Below are 27,834 nucleotides of genomic sequence, written 5' to 3'. Positions count from 1 at the left end.
GAAGCTTAGGGACAAATCAAATATGAATTAATACGAACACTTCTGGGTTACTATCTTGGTTATTTAACAAAACTTTGAGTTTCACTTTGTATTCAGTTGGATCATGGTCAGGCAGTATCTATAGATGTATAGTCTATACTATTATATAATATATATTCATATGTACATCAGCTGCCTGCGTGGCTGAATTGAATGTTCTCGATGTGTATTTCTGTATGTCCTGCTTTGTGTCTGTAAACGTACAATATATAATACATGCTGGAATAAAAGATCAAAAAAGATAAAAACATTTTTGACCGTATCACTAAATGTCACCTGCGTGCATGGGAAAAAGAATACAGATTTTTGTGGTGTCTACTAAAGTAGCAAGATGTGCAGGGTTGTCTCGTTCTCCAGGTACTCGTCGTGGTTGCTCTCTGCCTTCCGCTGTGTGGTAAATGACATTGGTGCGCTGGCAGAATCAAAGCGTTGTTTCCACATGGCTCAGCTCCAAAAAAGAGGCGTCTGCGCTCACATCGCTTAGACTGAAGCGAAGCAGTCGCAAGTTTCCATCGGCTTGGTACCGCATAGCATTGCCTTGACTGGGGATCTTCCTTTATATAGAGGGACACAACAAAACATCCAAATCCCAAAAAGGGGATCCAGAATTTTCCTTTTTTCTCACCCTTTTGGGACAAGCTCGCCTTGACCGTCACTTGTGTTGCAAAAAAAAAAGAGAAAAAAAAATACTGTGATCATCGTGTGCGCCAAGAAGGCATACTGTACTACCTATATCGGTGAGTAATATGTCTTCATCTTGTCAGGTTCTGCATTCTTCCTCATTGTGAGTACAGGTCGATAATGATTTTTTTAATGAATAGATATTTAAAGGTGAGTCTCGCTTTGACTCCAACTGTTATGTCACGTCGATTTAACTGAATATGCAAATCTGTTGCTGTTTACTTAATCTCTTTCCGAGATCAGTAATGGAGGTAAACAGGTGACGGGTTCTTGGATTGGATGCACTAGTGTAACCGATGCGTCGTATCATTTAACCTCAGAACTTTTGAGTTATTGTGAGAAATGCGGTATTATTAGAATACCCTTTAAAACGATATTAGATATACAATACGCGTTTAATCGTATACACATGTTGTGATACAGTTGTTTTGTTTCAGGCTGTTAAAGCGCCATGACAGCCGAAAAGACTATTCCAATTATTAATGGGAAAGCAGATGATGGTATGGACCCCGAAGCTTCCAACACCAACCTAGTGCGCAGCAATGACAGGAAAGTCAATGAGAGGGGACACTGGAACAATAAAATAGAGTTTGTGCTGTCTGTCGCTGGAGAGATCATAGGACTTGGCAATGTGTGGAGATTCCCATACCTTTGCTATAAAAACGGAGGCGGTAAGATTTTTTTTCTTGGTTATAAAACACTGCTTCTTAAGATGATTACATAAATAATGTTTTTTTGCATGTATTGCATTGTCAGTAAGTGAGACTTCCGGAAAGGACGATTATGTGGATTGTGGCATTCAACAGGTTGAGAAAGTACTGCAGAGTCTCTTTTAATTGCTTTTGAATTTTGGCCTATACAGGTTTGGGTATTTAAAAGCGTTAGCTTCCAGGGTTTACATCTGACACTTCATATCTATCCCTGCATGCCTATTTGTTCCTTGGCATCTGTACAAATTACTATAATTACCTGTCGTTCTGCATGTCTAAGATGACATTCCAGCCTCACTGACATCTTGTGTCAATGGGAAGTAGGAGAACATAGCAAACAAACATCAACTCAAAGCACAGCAAACAGTGTGAATGAAGGGAGCTGCAGTTAGTCAATACATCAGTATGTGTGTTAAAAATGTTCATTTCTGAATATGGAAACAAACTGCTAAATGCTGACCTCAGATTCTGTTTGGTATGTGATTTGATTATTATCGTTATATCTGATATAATTCTTACATTGTTCTGTAAACAGCAAATGATTAACAAGTACAATTCTTCTGAGTAATTTCAATGGAATCTAAGTTTTCAGATCATTTATATAACATGACCTGACATAACAAGTACCCTGACCTACTATTAAGCCTGCTGTGTGACAATGTATTGCCTTTACTACATGGGAGGGCATGTGTAAATGGAAGCTAAAGGACTACCAACATTGAGAAGGAGATCTGGGGAACTGACATAATGGTTACAGGTATCAAGAATTAACATGATGGTTACAGATATCAAGAATTAACGTGATGTGTGCAGATGGAAGAAGAGAGCAAAGGAATCTCTGAAACGGTTGTCAGTTTGAGTGGAATGAAACACTCGGTGACTTGAGAACAGCCTTTTCTCAGCAGTGCAAACGTTCCCCTGTTCGGTGGTGATGGAATACAGGGAGACTCTTTCACATTCAAATCGGGTTTGTCCTTGATGGTTTAATTGCTTTGCTGCAACCTTCAGCCGACTCTGGCCGACTGAAGATGAACCCTACTAGAGTCGCTTAAGGGGGCCTTGTTTGTGATGTCATGCCTTCTCTTATCACATGATGTAAGCCACGGGAATGGACTTTTGTACCCAATTAACAGATCATTTAATCAAGTGTGTGAACAAAAAAATAAAAAATAAAAATGAAACCCGTGGAGATAGATACCTTGAGCTGGAACACCACTGGATTCTAAGATCTGCCTCTTGTTTGGTGCTATTTGCTGCCACTTTTCATTACACCAAGACATCCTCTCCCTCCTCACAGGCACCGTCTTGTCAGGTACAAAGCATAGCGAAGCGTATAGCTAACATTATTTATATGTTGCAGGTGCGTTCTTGGTGCCATATGTCATATTCTTTGTCTGCTGTGGCATCCCAGTGTTCTTCCTGGAGACGGCACTGGGCCAGTTCACTAGTGAAGGGGGGATCACCTGCTGGCGGAAAGTGTGCCCACTTTTTGAGGGTAAACTGCGTGACAAATACCACACTGCCGTACACAAATACTTGTGACGTCTCATGAGTGTAAAACGCAGTCTTATACTCTGGTTTAAAAACGTGCCACCCTTGTGCAAATTTATGAAATGTCTATAATTTAGGTCCATCATTCTACCAAAATGCTAATTTCAAATGAATGGAAAGAACTCTATTAATATTAAGGATATCATGAATTGAGATTACATGATAAGCGAACATGCAGAGGCCTGGAGGGGAGACCATTACATGCATATATCTATTTACTCTCTGTAGAAAGCAACCTGTTAAATGTGCCATGGTCATTTGAGAAGACGCATTTGTTCTTCATCACGTTTCTTTTAACCTGCAGGTATTGGATATGCCACCCAGGTTATCGAAGCACATCTCAACGTCTATTACATCATCATTCTGGCTTGGGCTATATTTTACTTGTTTAATTGCTTCACGACTGATCTTCCCTGGGCGTCATGTGGACATGAGTGGAATACAGGTTAGACTCTCATTAATCAGTGCCTACGTTTGATTTTTGATTTAATGATTCCACCTGTTTTCCTTTTCTATTAACCAAATGCTTTGGTAGTAATTCAGAGTCAAGAGCGTATTAACAGTCACGTTTGGCATTGAAGGCAAAGCGCACATGGTTATCTTAATAACCGTTTTTAAACACGGCTTCTCTCTGAAAATTAGAATTTTAGGAAAGTGGCATTAGCTTTTTCCAGTATGAATAACAATATTTAGAGCAGTGGTTCTGAAGAACTCAACATTGCCTTTCATCTCACTTTAAAATAACTTTTTTCTTTCTTAGAGAACTGCATAGAATTCCAGAAAGTGAACGGAACCAACATAACCAACCCCAATGCAACATCCCCAGTGATAGAGTTCTGGGAGTAAGTGCTTTTCATTAATATGCGGTTTAATATTGAGTATGTTTCCCTTATAATGACACACTCCCATGAAACCGTAATAAAAATAATATAGGTATCCAAATATTAACTGGAGTTTTAGTGCATGCATGTTAGCATCTACCAGTATGAGCTGATTTTCATGGATGGATCGCTTGTGTATTGTCATTGTTAATATTTAGCTACTTTGCAGACTATGCAAGAAGTCTTGCATTTTCAGAACTTTCTTTGCAGTTCTATGCTTGGGTGTGAAATTTATTCCCGCTACTACCCTTCATAACTCGATGGGCACGCTGTTCATGGGATTCGAACCAGCAACCACAAAGTGTGGTGCAGGGGCATCATTGGAGGTGGCGGTGGTTTCAGCAGACACAAAATTGCCGACTGCCGACTGTGACACGGGATTGGGTGTCGGATAACGCCAGCTTTGTTTGCGAAAACAGGCCCTTGTTGTTCCGTCCTTTTTTCCCATCAAAGAGCCACCGGAGAAGGACGCCTGTAAACAGCTTCGGAACGGATGAAGGCAAACCTCTCCTGTCAGTGTCTGTTTTCAGCAGCCTGTATCTGCTGCCTGGCTGATTTCATGGGCAGAATCCCCCATGAGAAACATCCACGTCAACTTCAGCGGCGAAATCTCAGCACTCTGACTAGAGATAAAAACACACTGTCTTAGAATGATCTCACGGCAAAGGATGCTCAATGTTTTATGAGAATTTGGAACGTGGAGCACACAGGCAAGGTGGCTCAGGCGAGAATGCCTGGCATAAGGCATGTGCTCAGCAATAAGCTTCTGGTCTCAGATGATCGAAAAATGCGTAACCTTTACTATAATAATTTGTCCTTCCTTTCACACTGATGTTGTCAACATGCCTCAGGAGGCTGCTGGCACCGCTAGAGATGGTATGGACATAAATTTGGCCCCCGGTCATCTTGTTTGAATTCCCGCACTGTTGCCAGTAGCAGGCGCAGAGGAAACAGTGAAGCTCTAACTGCGGCAATTTGCAGTGACCCGAAACACGGCCGTGTTCTTCTTAAAAAAATGGTCATCTACTTGTGACCCCCTCCTTTTAAGAAATGGAGTCTCTTTGTAACGGGGGCATGGTTAAATTACTTACTTCATTCTAATATAGTTTGAAAATTATATTAAGTTGGCAGATGAAATATATTCTTTGTTAGGCACTGCAAAGTTTGGAACAGAGGATCAAAAATATACCATATATTATGTAATATGAGGGAAGAGTGTTTTTAAAAAACACTGCCAAACCACTGAATCCGTAGTTTTGCTTCAAAAAATCTAGAACAAACAAAATCTAGACAAAATTTGCTTGCCAGAGCATTGTGGAAAAACAGGATGCTCCTTAGCAGCCAACAGCAAAGTCTCCAGATCATAGGAATCAAGCTACTTTGTCAGTGCAAGACGACAATGAAATTGGGTGGATTTACATATTGTTGTTTGTATCATGCACTTTGAAATATATGGCAGAGAGAATGAATGAGCTGGTAAATAAATGGCTGTTATAGCTTGTTGGTCTTGCTGTTAGCGTTCTTGGGCAAAGGGGTGCACCATGAAAGAATAAGCATGCATGAACCTGAAGAGTCGCTAACCCTCACATGTAATTGGCTTTTCACCTAATCCCGCTGTAGAACTTTACAAATATGCACTGTGCTACATCTGTATGCTTTATGGTGCCCAGAATGCTTGTGCTGACTATCCAGATCACTGGAATGACTGGAGTGTGTTGGAGTGTGTGATTTGTTCATTATATTGTATGACTGACAATAGTTATGTTAGCTGTAGTCCTGCATTTTTACATATATATGTCATACTGTTTCCTACCGCTTCTTGGGTTAATGTGCACCTTGAGTCTTTAAGGCTTCATGAGAAACGCCCTTCTCCTGCAGCAACAAAACCCAAGCGCGATCGATCACTAATACCTGGCCAATTTCGCCCCCTACAGGCGCCGCGTGCTCAGCATCTCCAGCGGAATCGAGCACATTGGGAGCCTGCGATGGGAGCTGGCACTCTGTCTGCTCCTGGCCTGGTTCATATGCTACTTTTGCATCTGGAAGGGGCCCAAATCCACCGGAAAGGTAACTCAAATTCCGCCGGATACCACAGAGCTCTTTAGTTACTAACAGAACAAATCAGCAGGGTAAATCAGCAGGGTGCATTTTGGTCATTATAAGATGGCATTTATGTCAATCATTCACTGATTCAATTGCGTATAATGCTCATTAGTTCGGGTTGTTCAGGTTAGCTTGAATCATTTCCAAATAAATTCTCAGTGGTGATATGTTATGCAATTATGTTACCTTTACTTATATGCTAATGTTTTGCTGTTTTGTTTATTTTATTTTGGCATGGTGGGTGGCACTGTGGCCTCACACTCAGACCACCGTGGCCTTGGTTTCTGCCCTTAGCTCTGTATGTGTACAACCTGCTCTCCCTGTGTTCTGCTGGTCTTTATGGGCATTTTGGCCTCTTTGCGGTTTATGTGAGTCAACACCTCTAAGTTGATGTTAAAGCGTCGTTGTACTTGCGTCCATTATATGGACGGGCATCCCATCCAGGATGTAGCCAGCCACGGGTACTGTGCTACTTGGGATCGACTCCAGACCCACCATGGATGAGCGGTTATGCAAAATGGATGGAAGGTTGGATGTGTCGCTTGCGTGGTTTCTATGGTAGAAGTCTAAGTGCGACCTGCTTCTGAAACAGCATGAGAAAGAAACACCCCCTACTTCCCTGACATTGGTTATACCCTAGTAGTTACCCACTCTCTTTGATGGCTTGTTTATACTAATTAACAGCACCAATGCTTCGCTAAAGTCCTATCAAACAGTCATTTTCTTTTGCAGATTAGCTTCTCAAGCATCTCACAATTGCCGTCATTGACTAATGATTTGCGGTTTAAATGATGCCATAATAATTACTATATCAGCTTGATGCATGTAACAGATTAGCGGTTATGTTGTCTGGGGTACCATGAATATTCCAGCTCAGTGCTTGTGTATGTTTGTGCTGAAGATGTCTTAAAGATGCAAAAAAAGAGTGAAAAAAACTGATCTATAACCAACCGTCAACCATCAGAGCAGCACTGCTGGCTGCCTACAGCGCCTCCCAGCAGAGATGTGGCCACCCAGCGTAAGCAGCGGACGGGTCTCAGGATAAATCCCTCCTTTCCCCATTAATATCACCCCACCGCTCCAGAAATCGCTGTTAAACTCCCAAGAACCATAATTTGAAAACAAAAGTGTACAGCCTTCCAACGAATTTCTAATCAGCGGGAGTTTTGGTCAAGTAAAGATGTAACAAGAGTCAGCTTGCAATAGTTAACAAAATCAGCTGTTTTATCGTTCTCACAAAGAATAATAAACGTTGCAGTAGGAAACATTGAAAGAGAAAGACTGAAAATGGCAGACAATAGCATATTGAATATTGACACTAATGTGTTACAGAAAAGTAATATGCCATTCATTCATTTATTCTGTCACTCATTGACTGATTTATTGATTGATTAATTCATTCATTTATCCTTTTTCCCAGAACCAGCTCTCTAATGGAGGGTCATGCTGGTAATACGAATGACAGTAACAAAAGAACACATAAACACTCATATCCCCACCCACACCAGGTCTTCTTCCACATTGTAGTATTTGTCACAAAAAGGTAATAAACTTTAGGTGAATGTTTGGCATATTTGGTAGAACTACAAGTAATGGGGATCAACCCGCTGGCAGAACTCATCTCTACACCCATAATAGTGACATACTCAAGACATACTCAAGAGGAATATGTCGATGTTTCCCTGAGAATTTTTAAATATATTTTAAAAACATATTTTTAATTATATTTTATTATAATGTATTATTTTATTATTTTATCTATCTATTTGTGCAAGGAGGATTTATGTGTTAGAAAATGTAGATTCTGGGTTAACAAAATGCACGATGGGGTTTGTCTGATAGCATTTGTGGTCAGAGTAAAGGAAAACCCAAGATTCTTTTCCATGTATTTTTTAAGCGTTCAGAGCCACTCTGAATTCTGCCGCAGAAGCTCATATCAGAGATCAAAACCAAAACTAATCCGATTATGAATGGTCCCAGATTAGATTAACATTTGTGGCAGGTACATAACATGTGCGAATCTGTTTTATTAACAATGGACACACTCTAATCAATAATATTGGATCTCTTTTTGTTTATGTACTTCTACAAGACTCACTTTGCACTTGGTCTTGTTTCCACCATGTCGTCAAGCTTGTTTGCCAAAAAGTGAACGGGAGTTACACCAAAGAGATCACATCTAGTGCGGTATTCGTGTATCTCGATTTAAGTGGTATAGAACATTCATGGTGCTTGAATACCCTTGTTAGCAGGGTATATGATGGTGGTGTGTTATGTATCAATATCCTCAGTTAATATTCAGATTATGTTTTATCCACAGAAAGGAGAACATCTCATGCATCACATCAACTATAAAGTGTAATTTAGTCATCTACATGTCGACAGCATCATCGTGTTTTGATTAGAAGGTACCTGTTGCCATCTGTTCGCTAAGCGTTATGGGTTGAAGCGCAACCACATTTTAAAATCAAAATTGTTATATATGTTTAGAAAAAAAATTATCTATACCTCTAAGTGTAATGAAACAAGACTTTGGTATTTCATTTTTAAATTAATTGCATCATTAAAAAAAAACAGAGTGGCCTATAATGACAAAGTCGATCAATAGCCAGAAAAAAACGTTACACAGGAAAAACTTTTGCAGCTCATTGAGACAAAACATGTCCAAGGAAAAGCGATTTATTATCCCCATACATAGAGACAAAGAAAGACCCCAGCCTTCCTCTACCTTAGCCTTTTACCCAGAATCCCCCACATTATGAGGGCTTTGGTGCCTTTGCCAACAGCTAAAACTCACTATCCTTCCTCTGGGTGCTTTTTTTTCCCCCCTTTCCTCCCCCCTAAGCCTTTAAACAAGTCTAACAGATTCAATGAGGCATAAAGAAACTGGAAAGAAAGAGAGAGAGATGTTTGAGGAAAAATGAATGGGCTCACATTGTACAGGTCCAGGAAAAAAAGAGTTGGGCAGAAATGCCTATATCTCCTGAAGTGGCTTTTGTTTGGGCATGAAGTAACGGGGAAGAATGCTCCTTCAAGGCAGGACTTTAGCAGCCAGTCCAAGATTGATTTCTGTATTCAGTGGAGAAAAGTAGAACGTTCATGAGGAGCATGCAGAATTCCCCAGCTCCCCTCTCCCCTCTATGAGGAATTATTGCGGCGAGTGGGATTCTTTCTGCTTCTCCATCTTCTTTTTTTTTTTTTGCATCCCCATACAGATCTGAGCATTCAAGGCCATAGCTAAGCTGTTTGCCACAGGCCCTTCGGAGAGAGCCGGTCTCACATAGCTGTCTCCACATTTATGGAAGCAGTTCTGATCATTATATTTAGCCCCCGTGGCCATCTTGGGGGAGTGTGGTGACTGTCGGAGACTCGTGGAGAGACGGCGCACGGATAAGTCTCACTATAACCTGTGACATGTAAACACATAAACATAAAGACTTAGCGCTCGCTGAATAGGGTCTAACCCGCTAACAAGCCATAGCCCGGCAAATGTCGGACCTCACATTGGCTGAAGGGCTCTTTCCCCAAAACTACACGAAAGCCTTCAGTCTTCACCTTGCCCAGTAAATTATGAAGAGCCGTTCATTGGCAGGCTAGGTGGCTAGCAAACAAGGCAGAGTGATTTCTTTCACCCTTTTGACAGCATTCTACCTATTTTTTTCCTAGCACTCTGACTTTTAATGCTCTGTAATATTATTCACCTTAATGCCCGTGATGCTGATTGTTTGCAAAACCCTTGTTAAGGCTTTTGGAAAGAGCATTCTAAGCACAAATCAATTGGATTGATGGAGGAGCATATACTCGCACTGGTGTTTTTCTGTCAACAATTCTGGCTTTACTGAAAGGTTAAATACGAGTCTTAGGCTGTGTGTGTCTAGCAGCCTTCTGTAAAGCGTTACAGGTGGCATGTCCGTCTGTGTACAGCGATACGGCTACTGCCCAATGAATTACTCATGAGATTTCTGAGATCCCATAGCATGTTATGCTTTCTGACAGAAAGTACACCATATTCATTCCTGTGACCAGCGGTGAACCCAAATGATTAATTGGTGATGCAGGCCTGTTTATTGTTCATTTACATCCTTTAATGTATGCTTTAAAGTACAGTGACATAATACAGGTCTGCCGCAAGACTGCGGTAATTGGATGGTTCCATGAGGCACATTTTCCCACACCACCAACAGAGCGCGGCCGAGCCGGGGACTGGGAAGGATCCTTTTTGTTTTAACGCCCCGTCTTGTCCTAACATGCTCTTGACTGGCTGCCAGGGGGAGAAGGACACAGAGCCACTTCCAAGGTGTGAGGAAGAGTGGGGGGGTGAGGGAGGGGGGCAGGGGTGGAATCTTTCCAGGGATTTGGATGGTGCTATTAAATGCAAACACAATTCTTAGGCCTCAAGGTGGGATCTGGGAGGGGCTGCTTACCAGAAGCCATCCATAGTTGTGTTGCAGATAATCACATTATCATGTTTGAGCACTGTGTACCTTCGCATGGCTTACATTAGAAACGTGTCCCGTGTCCGTCAGTGTGGTTTTCAAAGCACAGATTTGTGCGGGGGGGGGGGGGGGGTCCGAGCTGCTCGTGAGCCTCACACCGACACGTCGCGCCCCTCGAAAATCCTCGGTGGTCTATATTTGTTTTGTATTTTTTTTGTATATTGCAGGAGATGTGGTGTAGTGTGGTTTCTCCATCAGAACTTCGGGCTCGGAGTTTAATCTTCACCATCCTCCGGAGTATTAGTCTTTCACTGCTTTCAATTAGGCCGTAGAGAATAGAAGCTGATAAGCTGGCACCAGTGCAGAGCCAGCTTAACCCGCTCGAGGCACCAAGCTAGCATTTAATTACTCCATTCTAAAAAGCCATTTTTTCCATGTATATATGAGCAATGTTGACAAGCATTTTTTTCCAGGTGGAATCAATCAATTGAACTATATTGATTGATGTTAAGTGTAACATTGAGGAATATGATCATGATCAAACTAATTTTAAAGCTTGCTGATTTATGGTTTGATAGTATATTGATTTACGTTATATTATAAATGTATTATTTTGTTATTTTCATTTTATTTTCATTTCAGTGTATCATTATACAAATGCATGGTTGACTTCAAATAAATCGCTAAGTTTTGGTGTATTGTTGTTTACCTTGAGAGTTTAAACACACAATGAAGAAGTGGGATGCCTTTGATGGCATAGCTTTCATAAGAACATATTAAGTGTTTGTGTCCTTAAGAACTTATTAAGTGTCAGAAAGCGGCATTAAATCCAGGGTGTGCCGAATTGCCCTGCGCTTCCTGGGTTAGGGTCCAGGCCTGTGTCGAATGACATTGGACGCCACTAGTTGACGAATGTCCTTTAGATAAATTTTGAGTGATCACGTTAAAAGATATGCTTATTTCTTTGCCTTTTAACTCACCTGGCATGACCATATGACTTCTGCATGAATGTATGAATTCTGTACAAAATAAAAATAAAATTCTGTACAAAATGTGTTCTTCGCATTAACGCTAATATGCTAATGGACCTTGCATTGTGTCTCTAGGTGGTGTACGTCACCGCCACCTTCCCCTATGTGATGCTGCTGATCTTGCTAATTCGGGGGATTACTCTACCTGGAGCCGCAGATGGGATTAAGTTTTACCTGTACCCTGATATGACTCGGCTGTCGGACCCGCAGGTAGGGTGGGAGTCAAGGACCTCATTGTTTTTTCTTACTCAGTGTATTATTATAATATCGTTATTACATAATTACAGTGCTTAATTTGTGCAGGATTCAGCCGGAACGCGTTCTGGGACCTCTCTGTTTTTGACTGTCGGTGTTCCAGCACCTATTTCTGCTGTCTCTGTTTAAAAAACAACAGTAACATAAACAAATAAAATAAAATAAAATAAAATAACTATGTATTTTAATTTACAGACCAATTTTCACGTGATTTCACAACCTTTATTAGTTAAGGTTTATTTTTAAAAATACATTGCATGTTTTCAACGCTGTTTTTTACGCATCCCGGGACCAGTGCCGCCACATCACCCCCCCCCCCCGCTCGCATATGCCCCTTGTGTTCTGGCACCTTCTTATTTACAAATTAAGCACTGCATTATTATTATTAGTAACAGTAGTAGCAGTACTAGCAGCAGCAGCAACAGCAGTATTAGTATTTCAAGCAACACCTCTGGAGAAGAAGCAGTTAATCTGCAACCATAACATACAGTATGAAAAATTCATGTTTCATAGGATGTTCCTTACAAACAAAAGCCACCCAGGCTTTATAAAATTGCATAGCCTGCTGGGCCCATCGATGACTTTTTCCACAGGGACTTTGAGTACGAGCACTACGATTTGCTCATTTGTGATGAAGTGTTTTGTTCTACTAGTGTCAATGTGGTGTCCTGCATTCAAGTGATCTTATCTTGCATGTTTGGCCTAGAGGTCTGGGCACTTCCTCATTTACTGCTTTTTGACATGGAGGCGGGCATTTCGAGGTAATATGTTGTTAGAAAGTGCACAGAAGTGTGCAGGATTTCTGGTGTCAGTATTAAAAGAATCCATTAAGGGGTAATCCTTGAAAACATCCTTCCTCTCAAAATGGGTTCAGGTCTCCATCTGATTATAAAGTATGTATCACTGTACAGAACAGAAGGGTTGACCCTATCTCTTGAGTACAGATATCTGAGGTTGCTAAGCAACAGCTCGGTGAATGCTTCTAGTCCTGAAGTCATTTAGCTGCGATAGATCTGGATGACTTTTACCATGTGAATCTGAGATCTGTAAGCCTTGTATTTTCACTCTTTCATTCACAAGTGCAGTGGTGTCTCAGAGGCTAAAATGAGTCAAAAGGACTGGTTTGTTGAATTTTACAGAAATGATGTAACTCGTATTAGCAAAATGATGGCCTGCTCACTGCAGTTTTGGCACTTCCCCCGTTGGCGACATATAATGAGATTCATCAATGTGGCCAATCTAAATGACACTTAGTAGTGCCATGGTAACCCAGGCAAATGTCACCCCTGTGAGCATCTGTCCATGTGTCCAGTGAATGTCTTTGGACTGTAGCTCTGAGACTTGAAAATATTGATGCCCAAAGCTTGTTATTCTAATTTGACCAAAAAAATTAAATAAAAACAGCTCTGGGTTGGTGGGAATGTTGTTGAATTCATATAGGCTTGATTTTTGGAATGTATGAATGTTTATCATTCAGACATCTTTGCAACTATTCCTTCTTACAGTTGGACAGTTTCTGTTGACATGTTGTACAGAACGTCAGGTCCTCTCTAGGGAAGATTTTGGCCAGCTTCTGAACTACTACAGCTAGTTTTGGAAAAAATGGTAAATAAAAATAGTCATTACTTAAAAATATCTGATCTTATGATTCAAACTAACTAAATTTTACCAATGTTTTACACATGCACTGTGTTCCAGACATCAAATAAAATAGTTATACTCTTTGTCACAATGGACTGAAAGCTGAGATCCCAAGTCTGTAAAATGCTAAGAAATCTAGATACATGTGGTGAGGATCTGCAGTATATACAGCCATGGAAAAAAATTAAGAGACCACTCTATATTTTAAAAAAATCTGCATTTTTAGATCCTGGTTTAATCCTGGTTCTGCCGGCAGAGGCTACACTGTGAGACAGGTTGCTTTCAGGCTCAAAGTTTCTAAGTACACAAGAACAAGGTGAAGCAGGAGACACTGGGAACGACCAGAAACCAGACAGGTAGAGGGCAGAAGCGACTTTCTAATGCTAGAGATGACCATTAACCAATCCGACAGTTTTTCATGAATCGGAGGATGGCATCAAGTGACCTTCAAAAAGAATGGGAAACATTGAGTGCAGGCATGAAGTGCACTGCTAGGACAGTTCATATCAGGGTCCTAGAAGCAGGACTCCCAAATAGCACCAGGCTGCATCAAAAAAAATATACAGACTCTCCTCTACTTACGAATGAGTCACATTCCGAACGGCCGTTCGTAACTTGAAATGTTCGTAAGTCGCTATTCAACATCATATTAAGGGTATACGCAAGTACAAAGAACTAGGATGCTGGGAGTACGCTTACAGTCCTTTTCGTTTGTATGTCTGAAAGTTCGTAAATTGAAAGTTTGTAAGTAGAGGAGCGTTTATATATATTATTCACAGACGCACACCCATAAACTGAGTACTGTGGTCTCTTCATTGTTTCCACGGCTGTATATTATACATCTTCTCTTGGGTATTGACACTGTTACCAAAAGATTTCTCCACATATTTATCCCCAGTTATATAGTAGTAACCCAGCCATTATTTAATTGAGCATCATTTCATTTAGTTGATGTTGCTCATTATGTGTTCTGGCTCTCGCACTGGGTTCTAGCCGCACCTCTGCGCTGTGTGAGTTTGCTCCTTCGGTCCAAAGACATGCTGTGTGCACGTATGTGCCATGTAACGCACTGGCATCCTGCTCAGGGTGTACCCCAGCCTTCTGCCCTTTGCTGGCTGGAATAGGCTCCAGGCCGCCCTGTGCTGGAGAAACACTTATCAGACATGTGGATGGGGAGATAATGACCTCCTCGTGAAACATCACGTTTAAAAATAATTGTTCTCTGGTTGGGATCTCGACAGAGATACGAGGAAGGTGCCTCGGTTCTTGTTTACAACGTGTTGATGTGAACAGAGACTGGAACAGATAAATTTTTGAGACACCATATCCATGCTTCACCATCTCTGTTCCATCTCCCACGGCACAGAGCTGTAGAGCAGAAGCACCACATTACTCTGGGTCTCTATGGGCTAATGGGGCAGGGGCTTTTCAAGGGCTTTGAAAAGTAGATTGAGAAGCTGGGAGTTTTGTTTTTTTTTTTTTTCTCGTGACATTGCCAGCCTTGTTGTAACAAGCCATTCTTGTTTATGCTGCATTAGCCCATTTGGTGGACGGTAATTGATTTGTTACGGTGCCCTCTACTGAGTGCCTTTCAGAGGTGGGCAGGGGGAAAAAACTCTTTAATATTCAGTGGTTATCGGAGATGAATGAAATAATGACAATATGGTAAATAGAAATAACAAGGAATAAAAGTAGGAATTCATAAAAACTGAAAACTACAGCACAGCTAACTCGGTCATTTTGAAATTGAACACAACAGATGCATGGATCTCAGATCAGTTTATGGAAAAGGCTTACACGATTGGAATAATACATAGCTGCATTTTATGCCAGGACAAGCAGGATGCAGATAATTTAGAAATACATTGAACCTTTAATGTGCATTTGCTTATCTGTGAAGCAATATTTTTATCTTGGCAAATTTCCTCAGGGCCCGGTGATGTACGAGTCACCGGCATGTACACAGAATCGCACCGAGGCTGCACAGCTTAACGTAAACAGGGGGGACATGGATCTTGTTTGATGCTCAGAGAGGTAGCTGTTAGCTAAAAATGTTAATTTAGCCATCAGAGGGACAATGAGGGTTGTTGTTTTTGCAATTACCTGTCACCTGTACATTAATCACAGTCATTACCTGCTGATGCCATGGCTGGTCTCTCATCTCGGCAGCTTGGCGTTTGGCAATATTGAACGTTTATGGAAGAACAAGCAGTGCCATGTCTAGGGTTTTTCCGTGGCTTAAGCTGCAGTCCAAAGCTGCAGCTAAATTGTTTGACGGGGTCTTATAAGTACCCGGCTCTCCAACTGCGATCTAAGCCGTTTTAGTTAGGAAGCCGATATTCTGGGCACGAAAATTAGCCCCGCTTCCCTCAAACCCAAACACCAACATACAAACTTAACCGACAACTTGATCCAGACAAATCGTAGGCACCGTGGGAGCCCTAGATGACGTATCCGGATTTAAGAGAATAAGGGGACCAGGGCGATCTTATTGTAGCATCCTGCAGTCTAAACAAGACTAAACACAACCCCCTTCAAATTAGCCACAACATCAACAAGTAATTCCCTGGATGGGAGCCTCCAAACTAGGAGCCAGGAAAAGGCATCAGCGGTAGTCGTGTGTGAGTTAAAAAAGGACATAAATGAACATCAGCGCAGAAAAGATGTTCTTGGAGGGAAGCAGGTTTGTGTTGGTTGGGTCAAAGGGGTTTCCCTGGAAACCGGCTGGAAGAAGCAAATACTGCGCACTGTCAATTGTTTCCTCCGTAAAGGAGATTAGTGGCTCAATGGTTATCTGGGCGCATTTTTACAGGGGACCCTTGCATACCCCTTTGGTGAATTTTACCTTCCGCTTTGTCATATAATGGGCCAATTATCGGTCTTTGTCTGACAGTTATTAGTTATGAACATATCAGAAATCACAGTAATTATCTGTCTATATTTTATTACAGGGCAAGGGTGAAAAGGCCATCAACAAAAATTTAAAACTGTGAATCCTAAGTTAAAACATACTTCCATAGTTACAATTTGCATGGATTATGTGTATTCAGATGTATTGGAAAATTGTGCCTTACATATATAAGGTTTGTGCAATGAAAAATAATTTTGTGGTGTGAAATTCAACATGTGATCATACCCAGAAGCTTAAAAGGAAGTGAGGTCATAGCTTATGGTCAACTTTTTGAAAGCATTGTTTTGGTCGAATGACTTTTCCATCAATCCTGCTGTTCATATTAATGCGTTATTCTACTGAGAGCTGTCATTATATCTCTTCTGCTAAACGTCTCCAGTTCCAAGAAACTCCATTCAATAAACTACCCATTGTCTAAGCGCATATTCATATTTCCAAGGGTTATTTAAATGTACATTCCCTGAAAGGTATGCAATAACTCTTAAGTTATCAAGAACTAAAAAAAGTATAGAATTATTTAACAATTCAAAAGGTTGAAATTACCATTTCAATGACCATTGCCTATTTATGTCCAGTTAAATGGAAAAACTTGATAAGCCATGTTAGAGAATGTCCTTTTGCTCATGTGTATAAGCAGTACATGTGTTTTATTGAGCACCACTGAACGAAAGAATACCATCTTTTCTCACAGGTCTGGGTGGACGCCGGGACCCAGATTTTCTTCTCATACGCCATTTGTCTGGGTTGTCTCACGGCCCTGGGGAGTTACAACAGCTACAACAACAACTGCTACAGGTGATGCATTTAAACACACTTCCTTATATGGGCTATATGCAAATACATATGCAAATTCTCCATGGCGCCGTAACTGGAGCATGGCGAGGTAACGGTGATGTTTCTTTTCAGCTGCTGGGGTTTTCAGGTGATGTTTTTGATGTCTGCAATCTATATACACATTAATGACATCATGTATATAAACCACGACCCTCCCCCCCCCCCACTGTTTTCCACTGCCCTGTACTGCGCAGTTGAAGTATAGTGAAAACCTTTGTCACTTATTGTTTGCATGTTGTACCATGATACTGGGGGCACGTAATTTCGTGCCAATGTGCATCTCTACATAGATGGTATGACAGTAAAACCCGCTTAGCTTGACTTGACGAAAGGAATGAAATTAACTGGAACACTTGCATTGTTCTTGATGCGAAGTCCCATCAGTCTTTGGCAAACTGATCACGCTGAATGCATTCTCACTTCTCAGCAGTTGTTTGTTCCTGTGCGGTAACGCGATGACATCAGGGAGTATTGTACCTTGGATCCTTACTCTGTGCCTGTTGTACAGTAAATATAAGCGAAGCTACTATGTAATGCCTGAAAGCAGGAACTCTGCAGTAATGTCACAGGCATCTAACTATATGAGGCTCACCCATATCACAAAAAGCATATGCTTCATATAAGGCTGTCAAACATTTTTCTTATTTTGATGATATATAACAACACATGGGGTTTTTTATATGTCCACTGAAATCAGTGTTTTTTCTTGTATGATTATGGCTACATTCATATCAAAAAACACACATGACATGTAATGTACTCAAGAGAGAAGCCTGTAGGAAAACTATAAAACTTTTACATGTTCTTTACATTTTACATTTTACATTTTACCATGCATATGGTTTCAGTAGGAAGCACAATTTTATTGTTTGTTGTTTCTTAATAAAAATGTATATTGCTTTTACATTATTCATAAGAAAGACATGCATGATCTATCCATATTCAGTTGGTTTAATTAAACTGTTGTGTTCTCAGAACACAAAGTGAATCAACTGAAAAGGATGTTTCCTTTTCAAAATACTCATTCTAGTTGTGTGGAAACATTGTCCATGATTCAATTAAGTTCATTCAAAGAATTAAGCGTAAAAACTAATACTGACAAAATATTCATTTCACATGCAGAATAATGATAATAATGAATAATCATTAATGTTATTTTTAAAAAACCTTTACATATGGGCATCTTTCGGCATGCGTCTGGTGCCCAGTAGCCAAGCTGTTATGGTACAATGAACAAATGCATTTGATTGAATACAGGAGCTTCAATTGTACATTGTTGCTTGAAAGAGTGTACTGTAGGAGTTACCTTATGGAATCACAAGCAACAATAATAACATTCTTCTATTGATTTTGCTCTGGAACAGCTAAACATTATAGGTTTCACATTTAGAGGATTGTAAGACATGCAACTGACAGCAATTTTTAGCAGCGAGTGACTACTTTAACCTTCATGGGCCTTGTGATAACTAAATAAGTGCAAGGTTTACTCTGTTAAATGCCCATTAAATATTGATTATCCATGGAGTAAACCTCAGCTAAGTAACATGTGGTCAAGTAATGAGTAAAAAGGATGTGAGACTACATTGTCCTTGAAATTCGCTACGCAGTTGTTAATATAATAGGTTAAGAACATAAACGTATAAACACCCCGTATCGCTAAAATACTGTGCATAAAGACATACAACAGGGCTGTGTTTGTTTTCTATTTTATTGTTCGACATATGTTGGTTGGCACAATTAGGCGATTGACAGAATTTTCACAGTATTTCATAAGCTCAGCTGTCATTGACAAAATGAGAAGCTTACGGAGATGAATGGGGGCAGGAGGCATGGCGGGGCGACCCGGATGGGCCGCACACGGCGTTAACACCTGGCTGTCCACTACAGGGACTGCCTCATGCTATGCTGCCTGAACAGCGGCACCAGCTTTGTCGCCGGGTTTGCCATTTTCTCCGTGCTGGGATTCATGGCGTACGAGCAGAACGTGCCGATCGAGGCTGTGGCCGAGTCAGGTAGGCGCCGACCTTCATGCCCCAGCGTTCCTCAGCCCAGTCCTCAAGGACCACCAGACAGCCAGGAACATCGGAAACAGGAGACGGGGGGGGCGCTTCCCCCCAAATATTGGCAAATCCCAAAAAATGAACATGAACAGATATCTATTTAGGGCTGATCGATATTACAATATGGGTGGGTTTTGAGATCGCAGCGCACCTTTTGCTATTTAACACGTTTCTGTCATGCTGCAGATGAATCAGATAAGGCGAATTACGAGCATGCTCCTTATCTTTCATTGTGAATCCTTGTCTTTCTGAGGCCAATTCGCTGTGCATTCAGAGTACAAGGAAGATTGTAGTCATACTGTATATCACACAAAATCATTTTATCACATGGACCGGTATTGTTTTTTAGACATTTTTAATTGTGAAATTGGATTCTAAACAGTGTTATTGATTAAAAAATAAATAAATTATTTTATAACCTTTCCTACATCACATCTTTTCATGGTACCACTGTGCATGTGTGCCCATTGCGATGTCACAATATACACCCCCCCCCAGCAAATTCCTTCCTCCCCCAATGTAAGACTTCTTTCGATACCACTGCAGACCGCTAATTCAGCGCCCGGGGAGCAGTGCTTGGGGCAGGTGCCTTCCTCAGGGTATCTCAGTGGTGCCTTGCTGGTCAAACCAGCATCCTTCAATCACAAGCATGCTTCCCTAACCAATAGGCCACCACTGCCACATTTTTGTTCCCCCTCAGTTCTCAGCATTTATATACTGGGTTATCAGTGATCTTGATGGCTTGGTTCAGGTGTGCTGGTAGCTGGGAAACAGCAATAATGTTTACAGCCTGGGTCCCTGAAGACTGGGTTGAGAAGCTCTGCTCCACTCGACATAAGGATCTAATTCATCTAATATGGCATCATTCCGTGTTTCTTTTCTGCGCTGACTCCGAAGACCCTGAGAGCATGTCTAGGTGATGTGTCACCTGTTTTAGTTCTTGTTCAGTAATTTGTGCCCATTCATTTCGTTTTTTCTGTACAGGCATTGCTTTGAATAGCAATGTTTCGTCTGTTTAATATACTAATCATCAGTTGTGTCACAATGTTTGCAATTTCAACTATAAAGGCTACCCATATTGTCTGTTATATACCCACTTGGCTTTTCCAGAGGGCTGAAGGTGAGCGATCTGCCTGTTACCATAGCAACCAGCAATGAGCTTGATTTTTTATTTATTTTTCCCCACTGTGTTCCCAGACAGGTCTGTCAGTTCCATACAGGCAACGATCTCTTTGTTCTTGTTGAAGGAGCATGCACATCTTCTTGTTCCGCATGTCGCTGGTACCGAAGGACAATACTACGTGTTTTTTTTAAGCCACTGTCAGAGTGTGTTCTTTGTACTGAGATAACTGTGCTCTTGACTTTGGACTAGGAACTGTAGGCTTTCTGAGAAACTGCACTCATCTTCAAATGCAGGTGGCCCTGCTTGACACAATGTGGTAAATGTGTTCTGTCTTGCAGGACCCGGCCTGGCCTTCATCGCCTATCCCAAAGCAGTGACCATGATGCCTCTCTCTCCCCTGTGGGCTTGCCTGTTCTTCATGATGCTCATCTTCTTGGGTCTGGACAGCCAGGTAACGAAAAGCCTGCAAATGATGAATAACGGTGAAACTGCGAATATATACTGTATGTTACAAACAGCAGCATTTTGGTACATTTTGATCACATGGTATCTGAGTGGGATTTCCCATGAGGGACGTCCAGAAGTCCCAAAGAGAACACCCACATCATGACGTGGAAAAATAAGGCATTGAGGAAAATATGCATTCATCATATATAGTTATTGCAGCCAAAATTCCTCATAGCACTGACAACAATTTAATTTGAGCGTTACTTGTGTACAATGATGAAATACTTAAAGAGAAAGATAAGAAAAACATTTTAATATCATCACAGAAGCCAGAAAAGCAGTGTCTGCAAACTCAAAAAAACATATCAATTCGGTGTAAAATTAGCACTGAAAGTGACCAAGGATTAATCCTAGTGACACTTGAAATATATAGAACGGGAGTCAAACAAACTGCGAGCAATCCGCTTATAGTGACTCGACGGATCACCACCGACTATAGACTGCATGTGGAGTGCTTTGAAATCTCAATCGGGAAGAAAAGTCAAGCTTTCAGATGCCAAGGATATCTTGTTCTGTGCAAAAACGGACACATTAGCTATGTTCAGCCCGCCTACTCTTAAGCAAGTCTGACAGTATGAAAGGAGAAGAATTAGCTGTAATGGGAGGAAACAACTTTTGAAGGAATTGCAACTCTTCAAGAGAATACTAACAAAAAAAACATCAAATATGTTAAGCTAATAAAATTAACGAGACTATAAATCTAGTTACCTTCCAGTAGCATGCACTGGTGTAATATCCTACATGGGACCTGTATAGATACTGGGTGTGTTCATTTAAAAAAATCATTACTCATGTTAAATGTAAAATTTTATGTTAAGCCTGTTGATTAACAGTCAGGCATTTCGACCATATGTATGTAATCACTGACTGATTTTGTCAAAGCACGCTTTGGATTTATTCTACTTGTTGGAATGTGCATTTGCAAATAATGTGATGTGCTTTCAGAATTAGAAACTAGGCATAAGAAGACAATAGTTTAGTAAAACATTGTTTTGCTATATATATATATATATATATAATTCTGAGCCTCAGATTGATAACGTGATATCATCAAATATCCCACAACTTTAAAATCATCACCACTATATATGTTTGTCCGATTTCCATACAAACTAATCAATCACACCAGTAAGAGCCCAGTTTAGCTTAGCCCCAACTACGCACACCACAGTGAAGGTATAAATGCCCAGCATAGAGCATTAAAATGTGTAATGACTTCTTTTCTATATTTGTTTTGCACAGTTTGTCTGTGTAGAAAGCTTGGTGACCGCCATAGTGGACATGTACCCTCAGACCTTCAGGAGAGGGTACAGACGAGAGCTTCTCATCCTTTGCATGTCAATAATCTCCTATTTCCTCGGCCTGATTATGCTGACAGAGGTAAGAATTCCATTTTCCTGATTAGATATAGACATATGCGCACATATGACCATAAAGACGTCAGCCATAAATTACAATTATACCTGATAATTTCTTGTCATGCCTGTACCTAACATTGAAGACACAGAGGTCAAGTCCTTGGTGTATTTTCTGCAACTCCAATAACCACAATCCATTAATGGGCACACCTAGGAAGGGCTAACACTTTTGACCTCAGTATTTAAAAAATTGTGGCTACGGCCATATTTCTTGTGCTATTTAATTAATTAAATGCCAATTCGTTTACGCAACTGAAAGATAAAACCAAGATGGCTACCGCAGACGATCAACTTAGATGTTCGTTTTTTATGAAATCATTAGCTCTGCATGCTGTTGATCACATATTAACACTTGCTCCTGCTGACTAAATCTGCAGAATTTTGTCTTGATCCACGTCGCTGTGGCTTTCTAACATTACCTACAAAAACATATATAACTTAATATATAATGTGCTGCTTTGGAGAAGTGAAGCTTCCCAAAATAATCGATGTAAGGTGTTAGTTTCCTCGCTGTGGCCTACAGAAGATGTTACGCTCAATGCTGAACACAAGAGGGCGCTCATAACAATGGTTATCATTCCCGACATGAAAAGCATCATTCATGCCTGAAGCACAGAGGCTCGCTTTCCCAACACCTCTTGCTGATCGTCAGCATATTCCAAGATAGATTTTCTTCTCTGTTTAATTTAGAAATGTCTAAGCGAGGCCCTGGGGATGTATTCTGACTCGGGTAATATGTAAGCATTGCCTGTAAGGGCTTACTGCGGACTTATAGACTTTGCAGTTATATGTGAACACGCTGGCAAACTAATGAATTGTGTGAGTACAGCAGGTGAAATCTGGGTGAAGAATTGCATAAGCTTCCTCAAGATAAAAATAAGTTATTCTTATGAATGCCTAGCGAAGCAGATGTTATGCTTGTCATTGTCCGTACAAGATCTAAATTAAGTCTACAAGATCTAGACTGAATACCTCATATACTCCATAATGTATTTCACTACATTATGTGATGATTGTACAAATCGGGTGCCTTCTTGGAAAGATTTTGATTGATTTGGCTTTTGTTACAGCCATCTAAAATGCCACGTGAAGGGTCGAATGCACATTAAACAAGTCCCCTTTTCATTCATTTTATTTTTTGTCAAATTATCACCTTATTTCTAGTCCTCTGCCATTTGACATCAGACTCTGCCATCCAAAAAACACTTCAGTGTCTTCCAGGAAGCAAAGGGCATTGCGTTAAGCCCCCTCTAGTGGAGACCACAGCCGCTGGAGGACTCTTGAGTAGTAGCCATTTGTGATGCACTGGCTGACTGAAATCCCGCCCTCCCCAAGCGGAACAATGTCTATTTATTCTACTGCTGTGGGACTTCCCAATTGACACAATTCACATGCTGAAATCATCCCTGCTGTTACTATCCAGTCTAAGCGTGATTTGGCTGTACTGACCAGGCTGTATTCTAGAAGAGCCCAGCATTCTCTTTTTATTGTAGCAGTGTTAAGAAAGAGCTCCATCCAGGTTTTATTACCAAGATGTTCTTATTATGGTATGTTAGACTGCAAAATAAACCCCAAGGCCACATATTAGGGTGGTGTTGCTGGAAAGTAAAGAATGGCATTAGCATGAAAATATGGTTTGAAACAGAGTATTAAAAAAGTTTTTTTTTCCTCTCAGAACAACCTTATTATGTTAATGCATCTGGTAATGCTTGCGAATACAGATAATAAGCAGTTTACTGTAGATACATGATATAGTTTGTGCACATATGTGGAGTACATTCTGTCTTCAGTTGTACTACAGTGCCCCTAGTGTCACAATTTAGTATAGACAATTCGGTAACATAAAACATTCTCAGGGAGTAACATACTGTATTAAATTTTAACCCAAACGTACCCTTTTCATAGATGTCAAGGTTTCCAAAAATTTCCTTCCAGACTGATCAAGTAATCTCAAAATATATGTATTGGTCAACAAATAATAGTGCAACTGCAAAAATCAGATCATTTCTTAGGGAATGATAGATTTTAGTTGTATCAAGACTCATATGCAAATCACTTTATGATATTGCATGGACTACCTAGTGATCCAGCTTCTGCAGCTTAACAGGTATACAACAGATCCAGATGCAAGACAGAATTCTCATGCCTGCCTAATATACCAATATAGATCGTTCCATATTTCAGTCCTGATGTGGTCAGCTGATCATACTGTTTACTTTGTCTCCATCCTCAGGGTGGGATGTATGTGTTCCAGCTGTTTGATTCCTATGCAGCCAGTGGGATGTGTTTACTGTTTGTGGCCATCTTTGAGTCCATATGCATTGGCTGGGTATATGGTAAGTAACGCGTAGTTTTGAATTTCCGGTTTTTGTAGAATAATTATCATTCTATGCATTTTACACTGTCTGTTTACTCTGAAACATACCTTAAGATTTATGGTTATATCCTAATGAACATCACAAACAGAATTAAATTTTTCGAGGACCATTGCTGTTCTTACTGTGCCCCCTGCTGGAGAGACACCCCAATTACATATTCCTTTTCATAAAAGGATATAAAAGCCTTTTCCGGTGCATTAAAAATAGAAATAATTGAAGCACTGAAATTGTGTGAAACAAAGTGTCAGTCATGTGTAACAGTTGAGTAGATTTGTTCCCCTGTTTGCAGTGTGTTTACAAGTTTTGAGGCACTGCTGAAAGTGTATGTATGGGTTCATTGCAGGTAGTGACAAATTCTACACTAATATCGAGGACATGATTGGCCACAAGCCAGTCTTCTTCATCAAGTGGTGCTGGATGATCCTGACCCCAGGCATCTGTGCTGTGAGTTCCACATGCTACGTTTAACAATAATAATGCAAGGCCTGTGTGTTATTGAATGCAGAATTCCTGTCAAATTCTGCTGATCAAAGATGCTCGCCTTTAACAAAATTCTCGAAGATATTCCATGAATAATTCCAATTACCCATAAACTGCTGCTTAGCCTGAGCAGGGTTGTGGGGGAGGGGAGCTGGAGCCTATCCCAGGCAGCACAAATCTGGGATGCACTTTGGCAGAGGCAGACATTTCAGATCCAGAAAGTAAAAATTCAGACCAAGATTTTGTTTCAACTAACCAGTTGAGTACTGTGTGACTGTGACTCAACTTGTGCGACTCAGCTGGATGGTTGGAAGAAAATCTTGGTCTGGATTTTTACTTTCTGGATCTGAAATGTCCATCTCTGCACTTTGGACAGGATTCCAGCTCATCACAGGATACATGCATACAGTTGGGGGCAGTCCGTGGCTCAGTGGGTTAGGCCTCGGCGCCTGTTACTGGAGGATTGTTGGTTCGAACCTAGGAAGTCACATCCCTGATCGAGTAAGGCCCTTAAGCCCCTGCAGTGCTCTAGGGGTGCTGGGAAAATGCCTGATCTGAACCCTAGCTTTGCTCTCATCTGTGTGAGTGTGTTTAGGTCTCAAAGGACAGCAAGAGAGAATTTGTGAATAGAAGTGTTCCACTCTACCTGTACTCACATTTGTTGAAATAGTGCATAAGTTTAATTTTAATCATGCACCCCATATGGGCAATTTGAGACACCATTTCATCTAACTGTAAGCATTTGGACTGATTGTGTGAGTTCTACAAAAATGTTCTGAGGGCAGAACAAAAAATTATTGGTTCTGAGAGATACTGTAACCAATCAGACTGAAGAGGAAGTGGGTCCAAACAACTACAGGAGGCGGGACATCTGATTGGTTGGTACCACCTCCTCTAATTGCTTGGACCCACCTCCTCTGCAGTCTGATTGGTTCGTTATGTGAACCATGAATCATTTATCATTCTGCCCTCAGAACACTTTTATGTAAGTAAAACTCCCATGAGTGTTTGGACTGTGGCAGGAAACTGTAGTTACAGCTGCAGGAAAAAAGACCACTCTATATTTTAAAATCCTGGTTTAATCCTGGTTCTGCTGGCAGGAGCTACGCTGAGCAGCAGGATCCTTCCAGGTTCAAAATTTCTAAGACAGCAGTACACAAGAATAAGGTGAAGCAGGAGACACTGGGAACGACCAGGAACCAGCCAGGTAGAGAGCGGAAGCGACTTTCTAATGCCAGAGATGACCGTTAACTTATCAGAGATGGTAGGATGACGTCAAGTGACCTTCAAAAGGAATGGCAAACATTAAGTGCAGGTGTGAAGTGCACTGCTAGGACAGTTCATATCAGGTGACTAAAAGCAGGACTGAAGTCCCATAAAGCAAGGAAGAAGCCCTTCATTAATGAGGAACAGAGAAGAACCAGACTGCAGTTTCCAAAATAATATATATTATTCACAGGCACACACCCATAAATTGAGAAATGAGTGAAACAAAAAATTGTGTTGTGGGCTCTTAATTTTTTCCGCGGCTGTACTGTATGTGACATGGGGCGTGAACACAGAGTGGGAATGGGATTGGAGCCCCACTACGCTGGCGATGTGGAGCCACCCTGTGATCCGCCACGCCCCCTCTCCCCATCATAATGTCATGTCATCCCGACTCAGGTCCTGCCAGAATCTCTTTTTCCCAGGTATCCTTAGCGGATTGCACTTGTGTCATACTTATATTTATTCTTTTGTCTTTCTAGGGGATCTTCCTGTTCTTCTTGATCAAGTACAAGCCCCTGAAGTACAACAACGTATACACATACCCAGACTGGGGCTATGGTATAGGCTGGATGATGGCCCTCTCCTCCATGGTCTGCATTCCCCTTTGGGCCGCCTTTAAGATCTGGAAAACAGAAGGAACCTTTAAAGAGGTAAAACAGGGAATCGTCCTCCACTGTTAAATAAGCATTCAGTCTTGTTCTGTATTGCAAATTAGTCTCATTCTTTCTAACTAAAGGGTGGATGCCAGTCCATCACAAGTCATCTACACACACACTGTGGGCAATTGTAAGATACAGAACACCAAGCTGCATGTTTTTGGAATGCCGGGAATACTGGGGCATGTGAGGAAATCCACATGACATGGGGAGAACATGCAATCTCTCTCTCTCTCTCTCTCTCTCTCTCTCACACACACACACACACACACACACAAAGGTGTGTAATTCTATCTTTGTGGGGACTCTTCATTCATTTCTGTGGGGAAAACGATTATCCCAACATGACGACTTTAACCCCTAACTAGCCCTAACCATAAGTAACAAAACAAAATATAAGACTTTTGGCATTTTTTGTTTTTTGATTGCATTGATAAATTTTTGTGGGGACCTGAAAATTGGTTCATGCAATGTCAAAGTAACAGGTGGGGTACATACTGTATGGTTCTCACAATACAATATAAACATAATCCAGACACACACACACACACACACACACACACACACACACGCAGGCTTAGTCAGAAAGAAATAGCATTATCATTGCACACGAATTCTTTTGATATTTCATTTTATGCATCCGTTGCAAGAAATTCGGTGATGTTATGAAGAGAATGTGACCTTTTGAAAAATGCTGTGAGCAGTTAAAAGTTTTTATGGAATGTTCAGTTCTGGAAATCTCTGTCTGGTACACTGATCAGAAAATCCTGATGTGCCTCTTAAATAAGGTCTTTCGTATTTCTATGGTAAAAGGTTCCACTGCGAATGGCAGGGGAGCTCAGCCGGGCTGATGCTGTGGGGTTAGGGTTT

At 40.9% G+C, this 27,834-nt stretch overlaps 1 protein-coding gene across 1 annotated transcript in view; it reads left to right on the top strand.

Moving 5' to 3' along the window:
* Window positions 1-390: 390 nt before the first annotated feature.
* slc6a11b (solute carrier family 6 member 11b) overlaps window positions 391-27,834 on the top strand; it is a 29,974-nt gene continuing 2,530 nt past the window's right edge. The window contains exons 1-14 of the mRNA XM_023799660.2: window positions 391-776; window positions 1,158-1,391; window positions 2,791-2,925; window positions 3,286-3,426; window positions 3,742-3,823; window positions 5,797-5,929; window positions 11,508-11,642; window positions 16,931-17,034; window positions 18,961-19,085; window positions 20,595-20,707; window positions 22,006-22,143; window positions 24,415-24,517; window positions 24,903-25,003; window positions 26,788-26,958. Of these exons, the coding sequence (XP_023655428.1) occupies window positions 1,172-1,391; window positions 2,791-2,925; window positions 3,286-3,426; window positions 3,742-3,823; window positions 5,797-5,929; window positions 11,508-11,642; window positions 16,931-17,034; window positions 18,961-19,085; window positions 20,595-20,707; window positions 22,006-22,143; window positions 24,415-24,517; window positions 24,903-25,003; window positions 26,788-26,958 (1,701 nt within the window). The 5' untranslated portion in view covers window positions 391-776; window positions 1,158-1,171. The remainder of the gene's footprint in view (window positions 777-1,157; window positions 1,392-2,790; window positions 2,926-3,285; window positions 3,427-3,741; window positions 3,824-5,796; window positions 5,930-11,507; window positions 11,643-16,930; window positions 17,035-18,960; window positions 19,086-20,594; window positions 20,708-22,005; window positions 22,144-24,414; window positions 24,518-24,902; window positions 25,004-26,787; window positions 26,959-27,834) is intronic.

The sequence above is a fragment of the Paramormyrops kingsleyae genome, chromosome 8 (assembly GCF_048594095.1).
Source record: "Paramormyrops kingsleyae isolate MSU_618 chromosome 8, PKINGS_0.4, whole genome shotgun sequence".
Classification (NCBI taxonomy): Eukaryota; Metazoa; Chordata; class Actinopteri; order Osteoglossiformes; family Mormyridae; genus Paramormyrops; species Paramormyrops kingsleyae.
This window is presented reverse-complemented; position numbering and strand designations above follow the sequence as displayed.